This window comes from Arachis duranensis, chromosome 1, assembly GCF_000817695.3.
Source record: "Arachis duranensis cultivar V14167 chromosome 1, aradu.V14167.gnm2.J7QH, whole genome shotgun sequence".
In the NCBI taxonomy this organism is placed as follows: Eukaryota; Viridiplantae; Streptophyta; class Magnoliopsida; order Fabales; family Fabaceae; genus Arachis; species Arachis duranensis.
In genome coordinates this window covers 5,686,776-5,701,563 of record NC_029772.3, presented here as the reverse complement: position 1 = coordinate 5,701,563, position 14,788 = coordinate 5,686,776, and the positions used below count along the sequence as shown (strand labels likewise).

Sequence of the window (14,788 nt, the reverse complement as noted above, 5' to 3'; positions counted from 1 at the left end):
AAAATTTAATTTAATTTATTGAATTTTAATAATACAGAAACAAATAAAGACGAAACAAATATCTATAAAAATAAATTAAAATTTAATATTTTACTACTCACATATAAAAATGAGATAAATTTTATGTGAATTATTGTACAACAAAACAAAATCGAGTAAAAAAAAAATCGCCTTAACTGCTACATTGCCACCCCTATATATTATACGCACCGCAATAAGTTCAGTGCTTCAGTTTTAAACAAATCAGCTACCGTTCTCTATGACCTAGAACCGACAAATTAAGCTGCGGTTTTATAATTTCGAGGTAACAAAGTAATAATCGAAGAAAGAAAAAGAAAGTGACGGAGAAAAATAAAGTTAACTAAATAATTAAGCCAGTCGGATACATAAAAACATTTAAAATATTTTTTTAAAAAATATTTTTTAATAATTAAAATTTAAGATATATATATAATCGATTAAATTATATTATTTTTGTTAAAATTAGATAAATAAATACTAAAATTTTAATAAATCAACTTTTAAATCGATATAAATTAATATTTTTTATAAAAATATAATACAATATCCTTATTATAAAACACAACTAAAATATCCCTATTTTATATATAGTAATTTTAAAAATTTTAAATTGTCTGATCTAATTTTGACAAAAATAATACGATTTAATTAATTATATAAGTTAAATTTTAATTATTAAAAAACGTATTTAAAATAAAAACGTTTTAAACGTTTTTATGAGTAGCTCCTAATAATGTTTAATGATAATTAAAGTAAAAACACTAAAAATATATATTAAAATTATTATTCACTAAAGTTTTTTAACATTTTACTTTAATACATAAATAAATAACAAATATATTCGACATTTAAATTTTATATATTTTTTTATAAAAAAAGTTTAAATCGATAACTTTAACATACCCTTAATTAAACTGGAAATTAAAAAAAGAAATTAACTTTTTCGTGTCATGATTAGAGTATATCATTGTTCAAGCAACGTAATGGTACTCTATACTATCAAGTATCAACTATTGAGGGACTAACATATATATCTAACTCTTTTACATGCTAAGAGCCGCCTAACAATAAATTTTTTAAATTATGACGAACTACGTTGTTTTATGGATGGAAAAAATTTGTCGATAATGCGAAAAATTTTAATAATATTCTTCCTTCGTTAAATTGGATGTAGAAAATAACTAACACTACCATTTTATTAGTCTCATAATGAATTTAATAGGGATTATATGTCTCAACCACAAGCTTAAAGCATGAGAAATTAATTTGTGTGTATTGGTCCGTTTATATAAATGTTGAGAGTTTAAATTTAGTTTGTTATTAATATAATAACTAATTAGTAAACGATAAATTTTTTAATAAAATTTTAATTCGCCATAGATTAATTATTGGTCTATCAAATTAAAAAAAATCAAACTTTAAATATTTTGAGCATACAAAATTTAATATAACAATATCATGTAATTATTTATTCAAAAGAATTAAATAATTACATAAAAATGCATAAATAATTATATATTAAAAGGGATAAAAACAGATACCGTATACTCCAAAATTAATATTCACTATATTGTATCCGTTATTATAATAGTTTCATATGCATTGGGATTATGGCATTTAATTTGCCAAAGTCCTATCCTCGTGATTGTTGACTGCACTCCGTGTTGATGCAGCAACTATCAATCCAACCATAAGGCCAATAATCAGAGTTATCTAAGCTTGTGAATGCCCCACGTTCCATGATCATTATAGATAATCCCCTATACGTGGCGCCCCTCCGTTTAGTTTTAAAAAGATAAATAAACAAATATTAAATAATAAAATATTATATTTTATTAAATAATTAAAAAATTAAAAAGATTCGCTCCCTTAAAAACAAAATGTACGTGCATATGCTGATATGCATGAAAAGAAAAATTAATAAAATCAACCGTAAGTTTGGATTCGTTTTAAAAAAAAAATAGTTGTTGAATTTGAAAACTAAAATATGATTAAAATAATGATTAAATATTTAAATTATTATTAAATTTATTGTGTGATATATTTTGTTTAGTATCTAGAAATTAAATTGAATTGAAACAAATCTATTAAATAAGTTTACATACACACACTTTGACTATATTCTAATTTCAGTTGAATCATTCCATTCACTTCAATTTTGATCTAAGAAGGTTGGATGGCTGAACTATGAGATCCAAGAAAATTTAACCCAGTTCAAATAAAGATTCAAGTCCAATTTGGTGACCATACTTAAACCTATTTTTTTTTAACTTAATCACTAATCGAGTAAGTAAATTAAATTTCATTTGAATTTACTTTTATTTTTATCGAATATAAACTCTCTCTTCTCTTTTTTTCATATTCTTCACATCAATATCTGAATTAAGAAAAAAAAAAGAGAAAATATCTGAAACTAGAACAAAGAAAAGATTGAAAAGGTAGCTCTCGTTTTTAAGCAAGGCAAGAAAGTAAAAAGGGTTACAATAAAAGGGAGATCTCAACGAACAGAAGACCACAAAAAGGTGGTTTTTCATTTGTTCTTTTACAAAAAATCGTGACAAAATTTTATGAGCTACAAGTACCATTCAAATATCTATAAAGACAAAGAAGTTAAATGTATTCGGTCGCTCATTAACAGTCAAAAATCAAACTTGAAACTAAAGCAAATATACACGGCCCAAATTTAAGGAACTTGAAAAAAAAGGATGAAAGAGAACGGTATGGTTGCATGTCATGGATTCAGCCTTCTCTCTCTCCTCTGACTACGTCGCTGCTAGTTCTGATGTTGGAGAAGAAAACAACTCAAGTGTTGAACTTAGATTCAAATCTTGGAAGCTTCACTCCTCTATAATAGGAGTGAACAGCCAATAATTGAGCAAGAGAGAAAGAGCACTTGTTTTGGTTCCCATAACTCCCTAAGTTGTTCTTGTTCTTATCTTTTATGGTTTTTATTTTGTAAATCTTTTTCTCAGTTTAGTATGTCTGAGGTTCATTGGAAAAAGACAAACATGGTGAACTTTAATTTGTAAGAAAAAAATTAATGAGTGGTAAAAGATAGAGAGTTAAACTTAGAGAAGAAGTCTAAGTTATTTCAGAAATCTTTTGTAAGTATTTCTATTTTGTGTCATGATCTTTGGAGAATTTCCTTACAAGTTGGGTTAGAATTTGGATTTGTTCTAGATACGATTGGGGTAGACCTCAGGGAGAGTTAGTGTGTGTAAACTGTTGAAAAAATAGTGAAATTCAATCATTGTTGTGATGAATACTGGATGTAGGTTGCATTGCACTAAATAGTCGAACCAGGATACATCTGTGTGTCACACTCTACTCTCTTCTCCATTTCTGATTCTGCTACTTAGGAGACAAAAATAAAAGCGTCTCCTGATTTTTAATCCTAACAACGTCTCACCATATCTATTCTAACAAGTAACTGTGTTCTGGCTTTTCTCGTGTCAGGAGATAAAATTCAAAATCTCTCCTATTTCTTCTATTAGAAAACAAAGTAACAAGTAAAGAAAAAAAGAAACCAAAATTCAACCCTTTTTTCTTTTAGCCGCTGATTACTATTAGTAATTATTTTTATATTTTAAAAAAAAAAATTTAACTAACAAAAATTATTTTACATTTGAATAAACTTTTTAAAAATATTTTTCAAACATTAAAAATATCTTTGTTTTTATTTTTTTAAAAGTAAGATATTGCTAGTTTTTTTAAAAAATAATTTATTCTTTTTAATAAAAATATTTTTTAAAAGACGTATATAAATAAATTTTAAATTGAATAAAAATACTCTATTTAAAAAATATTTTTTTATTAAAAAAATTAATCCAAAAATTGTTTTGCTAAGAATTTATTCTCAAGAAGGCTAAAACTTTATTAGTTCAATTAAATTGATAATCTAGCTTATAATGGACTATAGGTCCATAAATATATATAAACCAAGTAATAAGTCCTTGAAAATTGCAATGTTGGACTTATAATAAATTCATAGGCCTATTGTATAAGTAATTTTAATGGAATTAATCTTGGGTGTTATTTTTGAGTTTTATAGTAATTAAAACTATTTAAAATTAAAATTTATATTAGATATATTTTATGATACTAGTATAAATAATGAGATACTGTATTATTTTAAAATAAAGATACTGACACAGACATGTCATAAAATAGACAAATTTTAAATTTTATAAAATATCGAAATACATATATATATATATATATAATATAAAATATCTTTTAAATAAATTATAATAATATTTTAATATTTTATTAATATTAAAATATAAATTTAAAATATCTAAATAATTTTTTTTGTGACTGAAATAAATTAAACACAGAAAAACAAAACAAACAAAACAAGGAACTGCTTAAATAGGGAGACAGTCCCGTTTAAGACTACTCTTAAACTCCTCCCAAGGTGAAAGAAGCTCCACATACGAAAGTTGTAATTTCATCGCCATCTTTACTATAGTATCTGCCACCGTGTTTGCATCTCTCATAATCAAACGAAAGTCAACACACCAATTCCAATGCATGATATCTCTTATTTTGAGCACCAATGGATCACTAAACCCAAAACCATCTTGTGTAACAAGATTAAATGCTTCCACACAATCCGTCTCACAAATAACATCTCGTTGACCCACATCCCAAACTAAGAGATATCCTCTCCAAATAGCAAACAATTCTCCTTAAAGAATATTATTACTCTCAATCATTCCCAAACATCCCCTTTGCCAGCTCCGATTACAATCTCTAATAACACAAGCAAAACCAACACTATCACCCGAACCAAAATAACTAGCATCATAATTAATCTTAAAAGTATCAATAGATGGGGGATTCTAAAAACCGTTTAGAGTAGAGGGAAGGGACATACGTTGTAATTCAAAAATATTCCTAAACTCCTTTTCTGAAGTTAATGACAGACAAATCACTTTTTTCGGAGGTCAAGTTTCATGGGGATTAAAGATGTCATTATTCCTTTCTCGCCGTATCCACCAAAGTCCTGAAAAGAACTTGAACGGATGCTCTCTGCTATGATACAAGAACTAGTTCTTCAAATCCAAAGGATGACAAGAAATATCCAACCTATGCCAGACAAGCTGAGCTTTTGGACAATTTCGAATACAATGTAAAACCGATTCCTGGCTAGAAAGACATCTTGGACACCTATCCGATGAGGACATCCCTCTTCTAAAGCGAAAACTTGCAGTAGGAAGAGCCTCCTTAAGACACAACCAAGCCAAAAACTTATGCTTTTCCGGAACAAGCTGATGCCAAAGCCAAAACCAGTTCTCCCGCTCCTCCCAACCAAACAGCTGCTTACACAACCACAAGTAACCATTGCGTGAGTCATAGACTTTGGCAACAGACCCACTCCAATACCAACCCACTTCCAGACCTGCTTATTCATCTGGATTGTAAGAGAGAATATTACCTTTCAGATTTTGAGGTAAAGGAGAATAAAGAGTATCCAAATGCCACCTACCAACCGACCAAATATCCTGTATCCGGAGATTCGAATCAGAATTGTGAACATAATCCATCTCATTAGATAACCGTCCTTCTCTCATCCATTTAGAAAACCAAAAATTCTGGTTCAAATCTCCAATACATCAAGCAAATCCTTCCTTCAACACTTCCCAAACCTTGCAAAGACACCTCCAAATGGGAGAGTCCTTGTTCTTAGAATAACTAAAACAGTCATATAGAAATGATCGGTATTTGGCATCCAACAATTAGACTCATAGCTTGTTTGGCTGCTGGAAAAAAGTCCAAACTAGCTTCCCAAGAAGAGCAATATTTACACAATAAGGATCTCTAATCCCCAAACTTCCATATTTTTTTGGAGTAACCAGTACCTTCCAACTAACAAGATTCAATCCTCTTCCATCAACTTGTCCTTTCCAAAGAAAATTCCTCATCATAGACTCCAATTTACTCATGATTCTTTTAGGAAAAATAGAAACCTGCATCTGGTACGTGGAAATAGCGGCGGCAACAGAATTAACCAAGTAGAGTCTACCAGCTCGATTGAGTAAACTCTCTTTCCAACTTGCTAACCTACTCCGAATCTTATCTATGACACTATTGAAAGCTGAACGAGTCACCCTATAATGACTAAGGGTAACTCCAAAATACTTGCCCCAAGTCTTGGAGGAATATCGAACATACAATAAATACAACAATTAAATACAACAAACATACATATCGAACAATTATCAATAAATATTATGTGTAAAATATGTCCCCTATAGCAATTTAGAAAAATGTCCATATTTAATAGTTATTGATTAAAAAAACAACCATCCCCTCTCCTCTCTTTCCTTCTAGCATATCCCACAATAAATTACTCATATTTACTCGAGGAAGGAAATCTCTTTTTTTTTTTTTCTCACCATACCATATTACCATTCATCGATCTTTGAATGTCTCTTAAATCAATGAATCACATCGTGACAATTGTCAATAGAATGAGATGCCACTTCATCACTAAAAAAAAATCCGAATGCTGAATACCATCATCACATTCAAGCTGACCCACCATTCATCCACTTAAATTGATTTACAAAACACAAAGCCCACAATTTTTTGGAGCATCTATCCCAATCCAAACTTTGTGATGCAAATTTTCTAATCTTCAATTCACATACACAAGCACCAATATAAAATCCACTGAAATTAAACCCATGTAATAATAATGGTTAGAGACCCAAAAACATCAATGGCTTGGTTAAGAAATCTCTCCAAATATTCTTCCACCATTGCTAAATTATCATCATCACCAAAAACAAACACTGACCTATTTTTCCTTTTACCATCCTTCACATTCCTCTCACACTTTAGCTCCAATTCCATTCAACAAAAGCCTTCAAATTCCAATACCAAGCATGTTATTGAGTATTCAGGGTTATTGGAAGCAACAAAGCCCCATGAGAAGCCACGTGTCGTTGTTCTTGGTTCGGGTTGGGCTGGGTGTAGACTCATGAAGGGTTTGGACACAACAACATATGACATTGTTTGTGTCTCACCGCGTAACCACATGGTTTTCACTCCTCTATTGGCTTCAACATGTGTTGGAACACTTGAATTTAGATCTGTGGCTGAACCCATTGGAAGGATCCAACCAGCTCTTTCTAGAGAACCCGGTTCTTATTTCTTCCTTGCCAATTGTACTGCCATTGATACACATAACCATATGGTATATTATGGTGTGTTTCGTTTGTTTTTGTTTTGTGATATTTTAATTTGTTGTAGTAAAGGTGAATTGTTCTGCATGGGTTGTGTAACTATGAACACTATGAACCGTTTGGATAAGGAAAAAAAAAGTGAAAATAATAAAATTATGTTTTCTGATTTTACTTTAGTTTTTAAAAAACACTTTGTGCGTACTAAAAGTTTAGTCACTACCTCAAACATCATTATTTGTGTATATTTATACGTATTAATTTACATATTTTTCAATTAAATAATTAATTATTCAAATAATCAAATATGTAATAATAGAATAATCAACCTTGTTTATAGCAGTAATAATACGAATCAAACAAGCCTGATTCTTTCACTTTCTCCCTGATGCTATCATTTGATGAAAACTTGGAATATTGATAGTTGTTATGGAGAATTTAATTTGATGCTTGGTTTTGAAGGTTCAATGTGAGACAGTGACTGATGGTGAAGAAACAATAGATCCCTGGAAGTTTTCAATCTCATATGACAAGCTCGTAATCGCATTAGGATCGAAACCGTCCACTTTCGGAATCCAAGGAGTCAAAGAATATGCGATTTTCCTGCGCGAGGTTTATCACGCGCAGGAAATTCGGCGAAAGCTCCTCCTTAACTTGATGTTGTCAGACGTTCCTGGTAAATTTTTCTCCAACATTAATGTTAACAAATATTTGGTTTTATGAAATGTTTGAATTTTGTTGTTGTGGTGTTTGACTAATGTGGTTTTAGTTACTTGGTGCAGGAATCACGGAAGAAGAAAAACGGAGGCTTTTGCATTGTGTAGTTGTGGGAGGGGGTCCAACTGGAGTTGAATTCAGTGGTGAACTCAGTGATTTCATCATGAAAGATGTTCAACAAAGATATGCTCATGTCAAGGATTACATTCGTGTTACTCTAATTGAGGTATATTTACTTAATCTGTAAAATTTCTTTTGGATTCTGTCTTAAAGAAGACATGTTCCTACTTTTTAGTTATAAAAATAGAATAAATTTGCATAATAGTCCCTGAAATTCACAAAATTATTTAATTATCTTCAAAATTTTAATTTTACTATAATAATTTTTTAGATTTAGTTTTGGACACTATAATAATTAAAAAATGAGAGAAAAAAATGACAAACAGAATTGAGGAGTATAAAAAAGAAGAGAGAAATGACCGAAAGAACTTGAAGAAAAAGAATGCAGAGAAGGGCAGCGGAGGAGTGGAGTCAAGGAAAGATTAAATTGGATCTAATGTGGTATTTTATAGCCACATCAATACTGAAACAACTGAGTTATGGACTACTATGATATTCAGAACTCAATCTAAAAGATTATTATAGTAAAATTAGAATTTTGAAAATCAAATCGAATAATTTTATAAATTTCAAAGATTATTATAAAAATTTATTCTATAAAAATAAGCTAAAAATATAAATATTTATTTTATTCAATTAATTTAAACTTTTAGAACAAATGATCTTGTGGTACAGGCAAATGAAATATTGTCTTCGTTCGATGATCGATTGAGACGCTATGCTACGAACCAATTGACAAAGGTGAGCAATATATGGATGACATGAACAACATAACAGTTCCTGGTTTGGCGCTTTAGAAATCTAACTAAGTTTGTATCAGTCAGGAGTTCGTCTTGTTCGCGGCATAGTGAAAGATGTGAAAGCTCAGAAGATAATACTAAGTGATGGCACTGAGGTTCCTTATGGTTTGTTGGTATGGTCTACTGGTGTTTCCCCTGCTCCTATTATTCAATCTTTGGATCTCCCTAAAGAACCTTCTGGAAGGTTAGTTACATTAACTTCTAGTCAGTGCTTGATGCACTTTTTTTTATCATGTCTTAAATTCCTCTAATAGTTTTGTGGTCAAACCAGGATTGGTGTTGACGAGTGGCTTCGTGTTCCTTCGGTTCAAGATGTCTTCTCAATTGGTGATTGCTGTGGATTTCTTGAAACCACAGGTAGACAAACACTCCCTGCATTGGCACAAGTAAGTCATCCACAAATTATATTAATAATAATAATCATTACTATTTATTTAAACAAAAATGTTCCGTGCATATTAAAATTCGTCACGAAAATCATTCACTATATATTTATGTATAAATACATATGATGATTAATTTATTCTTAATGTATAAATAAATAGTATGAAGAGAGCGTTACATAGATAATAGTCACAATTTTCTTCTTATTTTTAGACTAACTTCTTATATCGGTGAGTCAGTGACAATGATTCATCGATAACGATAAAGTAATGGCAAGTCTTTTATAAGTAAGAAAAAATTCACCTCATTGATCATTGATTAATGATCAAAGGCATAAGTCTATTACAATATATGAATTCTAATAACTAAGTAGCAACATTAGTAGAAAGTTGAAAACATCACGTAACGTCCTATAAATTATTCATATTATCTTACAAAATCATACTTCAAATTCTCATGGAAGCTAACACAAAGATTCCACAGGTAGCAGAGAGACAAGGAAAATATCTAGCAGAACTATTAAACAGAATTGGAAAAGAAGGTGCAGGGCATGCAAACAGTGCAAAAGAAATAGAATTTGGAGATCCATTTGTTTATAAGCACCTTGGAAGCATGGCAACTATTGGAAGATACAAGGCCTTAGTTGATCTTAGGCAGAGCAAGGTCATTAATTGGTTATATGAAAAATTTAAGGAAAAAAGACAAATAAGACTTTAATTTTTTAATTTGAAGACACATAAAATTTTAGCTAATTAAAAATATAAAAATATTTTTTATTTTCTAAAATATTAAATATTTAAGTGTTTTTATCTAAAATATATAAAGACAAATTAATCTCTCAAAAAAAAATAAAAAATATTTTTATATTTTTAATTAGTCAATAATTTATTTATTTTTGAAATAAAAAATTAAGGACATTTTTCGTTTCTTTAAAATCATCATTAGTTATTCATTCCTAAAAGCTACTAATTTTGCTTTAAAATCTTAAAATGGTTGGTATTATTAAACTTGACAAGATCTTATTGTTAGTTACAGGAGGCAAAAGGGTTATCTCTGGCAGGGTTTCTCAGTTTTTTCATTTGGCGCTCCGCGTATATTACACGTGTCATCAGCTGGAGAAACAGATTTTATGTATTCATCAATTGGGTGACAACTCTTATATTTGGCCGTGACATAAGCAGATTATGAACCCAAAAAAAAAAAAAAGAAAGGAAATATTTCTTGAACTTTTTAGAAAGGTAGTGTTGGAGAAATGGTTTAGTTGTTACTCTAGGACAGCAAGGTCTATCAACTATTTATGTATCTACTATATTAAGGTGTTTACCTTATACTTATTAGGAGCCATTCACATAGAGGTGTTAAAAACGTTTTTTTTAAGATGTTTTTAAATATTTAAAATTTAACATATATAATCGATTAAATTATATTATTTTTATTAAAATTAGATAGGACAAATCAGTTTAGTCGAAAAACTAATAAATTAATTTTAAATCGGTCTAAATTAATATTTTTTTTATAAAAAATAACTAAAATACCTTGTTCACCATTTTTTCGGTCAAATTAATTTGTCTGACCTAATTTTGATAAAAATTAATACGGTTTAATTAATTATACGTGTTAAATTTTAATTATTAAAAAATATTTTTAAAAAAAGATATTTTACATATCTTTATCTGAGTGACTCCCATACTTATTTTAGAATTTAATTCTTATTTACACAATACACGAAAGGAGAATTTTCTTTTACATTAATTTATTATTACAAAATAATTAAAGAAGAGAGATAAAATATAATAATAATAAAAAAAACAAGTAATTTTGTGTTATCTCAAAATTACGAGTTTAAACCTTGAAATCAATCACGGATACAATTACTAGGTTAGATTATTTACATTACATTCCTTAAGTGCAATTCTTATTTGAATGGAAGTTGTCGTATCAAATTGTCCTTTAAAAAAAAAAAAGAAGAAATTCACAAAATTCTTCCAATAACATATTAAGTACTTAGTTTTATTTTGGACGTCATTAAATCGATAAAAAATATTTTTTTTATTTTTTAGTGTATTTGATAAATTTTTAATAGTAAAAGTAAAAGTATTAGAAAAAAATATCTTTTTTGAAAAGTTACAATTTACATCTTTTTTTAAAAGATTTTTTCTTAAAAAAAGATGTTTTTCATATAATAAATAAAAAGATCTTTTTATATGAGATATCTAAGTACAAAATCACTTTTACTTTTATAAAAGATCTTTTAAAAAAAATATCATTTAAAAAAAGATATTTTTCAAAAATTGCCCCCAAACAAGCCCTTAAAGTGTGTTGATAGGATCTTTTGTTTGGTTTAATGGCAAGTTATTTTCAGGCTCAAGTATTTTCTCTACAAGTGGACAGCATGGAACTTACTAGTTGCATGATTTTTGTTGCATGTTCAGTTTTAGCAAGTGGCATGTATTGATGAGGAGCAGGCTTGAGGAAGAAGGCAATGAAACTTTTGAATCTTGAAATTGATGGAGATTACTTTATCCATAAATTTCTCTCTCACAGCTTCTCAATCAATTAGAAATCTGGCCATGTGAGGCCATTTTGTACATATTGACAACCAACAAATTGATGTGCATGTTTATGAAATGTATAATAAAATAATCACAATAATATCATTTCATTGTAGTCTTAGTCCAAGACTTTGGCTAGGTGCAATTTACTCTCTGAATCTCTGAATTTTTCAAACATGTAATTTCATTTTATGAAGTTATCAAATGGAGATGGTACTGAAAAACTCTATCGATTTTGTACCATAAGTTCATGGTAGAAATAAAGGGAATGATATTTTAGTTATTGATCTATTTTTGTAATAAAAAACTAAAATAAATGTACTTTCTTTTAATCATAGGTATAAACCAAAGAGGGATAGAGATAGGAATTATATAAGATATTCTAAATTCAAATGACATGTATAAAAAAATTAATTTTGTATTATTATAACAGTTCGATCCGATTCATAAGCTTTTTGTGTTAATGCAGAAAATCTAAAAAATGATCATAGTGAAAATGTATAATAACTTGATAAATATACCAATAAAGTTTTCTACGAATTGAATGAAAAAGAATTTAATTTTAATTTATTGTGAGAAAAAAATATCAATCATAAATAATAATCTAGTATTAATTCCTTTTGTCACTACATTGATGAGAACTTGCTAAGTATAACCTATGGTTAATAATTTTTCATCATGAAATCCCATTCATGTACAAAATCAAAAAACACAATGAAATTCAATTAGCTAGTAAAAATTGGCATATCTATTATTCTGCTCAAATTTGAATCAATTCTGGAATAAGCTTCAAAAGAAAAGAAAGCTCTTGCTGTGAGAATTGAGGCTTGAAGTTCTTCACTTGCAACATTTCCTCCATCCCTTGACCATTTATATCAAGAACTAACTCTGCTATTTCCTTAACAAAATCAACAATGACACCATCAATCCCCATTAGATGTTGCATGTAAACTGCTTCAGGAACATTGTTTAATTTCCCATATGTAAAGAGAGAAAGCTTATTAGAACACTCCTTGATCTTTCTCACAGCTTCAGGGTTTCTAAATATTCCTTTGACTTCAGAGACTATTCCTTGCAATCCATGTTCTGTGCAAAGCTTCAGAGCCTCCTCTAATGAATTTCTTCTCACATCTTGATAGAGTTCACATCCTCCTTCAGTTAAGAAGAATACAGGGTATGTGCTTTGCAATTTTCTTACAAGTATTGCTGCATCTGGCTGAAAAGTTGAGAATATGATTGGCCTATTCTTGCCATGCTCAAACACAACCTGTCCCCAATAATTTTATAACCAAATTAATAACTAGTCTTTTATGTATTACTATTTATACAACATAACTTTTTAGAATAAACCATCAATTTAGTTTTTGTAAAGTAACTATGACAATTTAATCATTGAAATATATATAAAAACAAAAATAAAAATATACGTGTACACTAAAAATTAATTACGAAATTAATCACCATATACTTGTATATAATCGCATGTGGTAAATTAATTTATTTTTAATATATATTTTATATTTTAACGTATATTTTATACAAATAACTAATATATCTGAAAAAAATTTCAGCCTTCTCAAAATGAACAATATTCTAAAAATCAACAATATTCACAACTTATAATATGGTCATATATCCTAATGTCTTGTTTAATTGTGAATATATTTACCTTCAAGATGGAGTGAAGAACATGGACAAGATATCCTTGTTCATAAACAATGTAGTCATCAAACTTCAACTCAATGTTGAAACCCAAAGAAGGATTGACATTAACGAAAGCTTCATGGAGTGTGCAGAGTGAGTCATCTTGTTCCACGTTCCACTTGACTAGCTTCCCCTCTTCAGTTTTCCTAAGCAGGGTTTTTCCTTTCTTGTCCCTCTGAGGACCGCAAGAGAGGAACTCGGAGAGGGTCAATTCCGTAACTTTCTCCCCAAACACAGTGCCGTTTTCTTCACAGAAGATGTGGTCGTCGTGGAAGATAACGGGACAGTTATCTTTCGTGACTTGCACGTCGAATTCGATGAAGTCAAGGGCTAAGTTAGATGCAGCTTTGAAGGAAACAATGGAGTTTTCTTTGATAGCTCTCATTCTCTGATCTAATGACTGCAAATCGTTCATGCCACTTCCCCGGTGTCCGATCACCGCAAACTTCGCCACCTCAAACCTCCTTTGCTCCATCTCCACCTCTACAATTCTCGTAGTAAGCAGAGGATTTTAGTTTAATTTTGATGCTCTGATTAATATTATAAGATAATTGTTTAATTATATCTTAGATGATTATTCAATCGATTAACATAAAAAATAATTATTTTTTTAAGATTTATCTAATTGAATGTATGTATAAAATATTTTATATCAAAATTAAAATTATTATGCTAATTTATTCATTTAAATTTTTGAGAAAATTTAAAATTTACTAAAATTTATTGTTTTTGATATTTTTTTAAGTTATTAACTTAATAATTTTAGTTTATTAAACATATACCTCTAGGGGAACGACTTGAGCAGCATAGATCTAAGGAAGGGATTTGAGAGACCGGGAGAAGCTTGAGAGCCATTTGCGTCAAAGATAGAGAATATTGAAATGAAAGAGGAAAATAAAGTTGTGGGAATTGTGAGGCGAGTTGTTGAGATGTATTGGAGAATATATATAATAATGGATTTGGGGTTGGGAAAGCCATACCTAAAGAGAGGATAAGCATGCCAATTCAATGGGATCTTCACGTTGAATATTCTGTTGGATATTCTTTTTCATGCATTTTAATAGATAAATTATGACAACTCCTTATGACAACAAGAGGTTGACCTTGCTTAGTTTTGTTTATGACTTTATGGTTATTGTAGCGCAAATCGTTCAACATTTATATTGTTTATCTATATGAAAACATTTATATTAATTTTTTTATATTTTCTTCTAGAATTTCTATGATCTCAAGAACTAATCTTTTTTGGTTTCCAAGATTAGTGGATGGGTTTCGGAATTTTGGGTTTGATCCTTTTTCT

General features: G+C 29.2%; 2 protein-coding genes across 3 annotated transcripts; one reads left to right on the top strand and one right to left on the bottom strand.

The window, feature by feature from the left end:
- The first annotated feature begins 6,708 nt into the window (after positions 1–6,708).
- Positions 6,709–11,911, top strand: LOC107490736 (internal alternative NAD(P)H-ubiquinone oxidoreductase A1, mitochondrial). Its single transcript, XM_052254926.1, has 9 exons — positions 6,709–7,225; positions 7,674–7,887; positions 7,994–8,154; positions 8,724–8,789; positions 8,869–9,032; positions 9,120–9,234; positions 9,716–9,895; positions 10,268–10,438; positions 11,665–11,911. The coding sequence occupies exons 1-8, from the start codon at positions 6,725–6,727 to the stop codon at positions 10,418–10,420; spliced, it is 1,554 nt and encodes a 517-aa protein (XP_052110886.1). The 5' UTR covers positions 6,709–6,724; the 3' UTR covers positions 10,421–10,438; positions 11,665–11,911.
- Positions 11,912–12,324: 413 nt separating this feature from the next.
- LOC107490821 (glycerophosphodiester phosphodiesterase GDPD2) lies at positions 12,325–14,453 on the bottom strand. 2 transcript variants are annotated; one of them, XM_016111665.3, is made up of 3 exons: positions 14,271–14,453; positions 13,454–13,971; positions 12,325–13,051 (listed from the first exon to the last, which is right to left on the bottom strand). In XM_016111665.3, exons 1-3 carry the CDS (start codon positions 14,341–14,343, stop codon positions 12,545–12,547), a joined length of 1,098 nt encoding a protein of 365 aa, XP_015967151.3. In that variant the 5' UTR covers positions 14,344–14,453; the 3' UTR covers positions 12,325–12,544. The 2 variants fall into 2 exon arrangements, with proteins under 2 accessions (XP_015967151.3, XP_052114000.1); XM_052258040.1 differs by having other exon boundaries at positions 13,454–14,018; positions 14,271–14,394.
- Positions 14,454–14,788: the final 335 nt, after the last annotated feature.

Excerpts from the sequence above, each read along its gene's own strand:
- LOC107490736 (XM_052254926.1), top strand. The coding sequence starts at position 6,725 with ATGGTTAGAGACCCAAAAACATCAATGGCTTGGTTAAGAAATCTCTCC. Across the intron at positions 8,790-8,868 it reads CTACGAACCAATTGACAAAG|TCAGGAGTTCGTCTTGTTCG; the intron begins GTGAGCAATATA and ends AGTTTGTATCAG. Across the intron at positions 9,896-10,267 it reads TTGATCTTAGGCAGAGCAAG|GAGGCAAAAGGGTTATCTCT; the intron begins GTCATTAATTGG and ends TGTTAGTTACAG.
- LOC107490821 (XM_016111665.3), bottom strand. The coding sequence starts at position 14,343 with ATGGCTCTCAAGCTTCTCCCGGTCTCTCAAATCCCTTCCTTAGATCTA. Across the intron at positions 13,972-14,270 it reads CTCAAGTCGTTCCCCTAGAG|AGGTGGAGATGGAGCAAAGG; the intron begins GTATATGTTTAA and ends CGAGAATTGTAG. Across the intron at positions 13,052-13,453 it reads TTCTTCACTCCATCTTGAAG|GTTGTGTTTGAGCATGGCAA; the intron begins GTAAATATATTC and ends TATTGGGGACAG.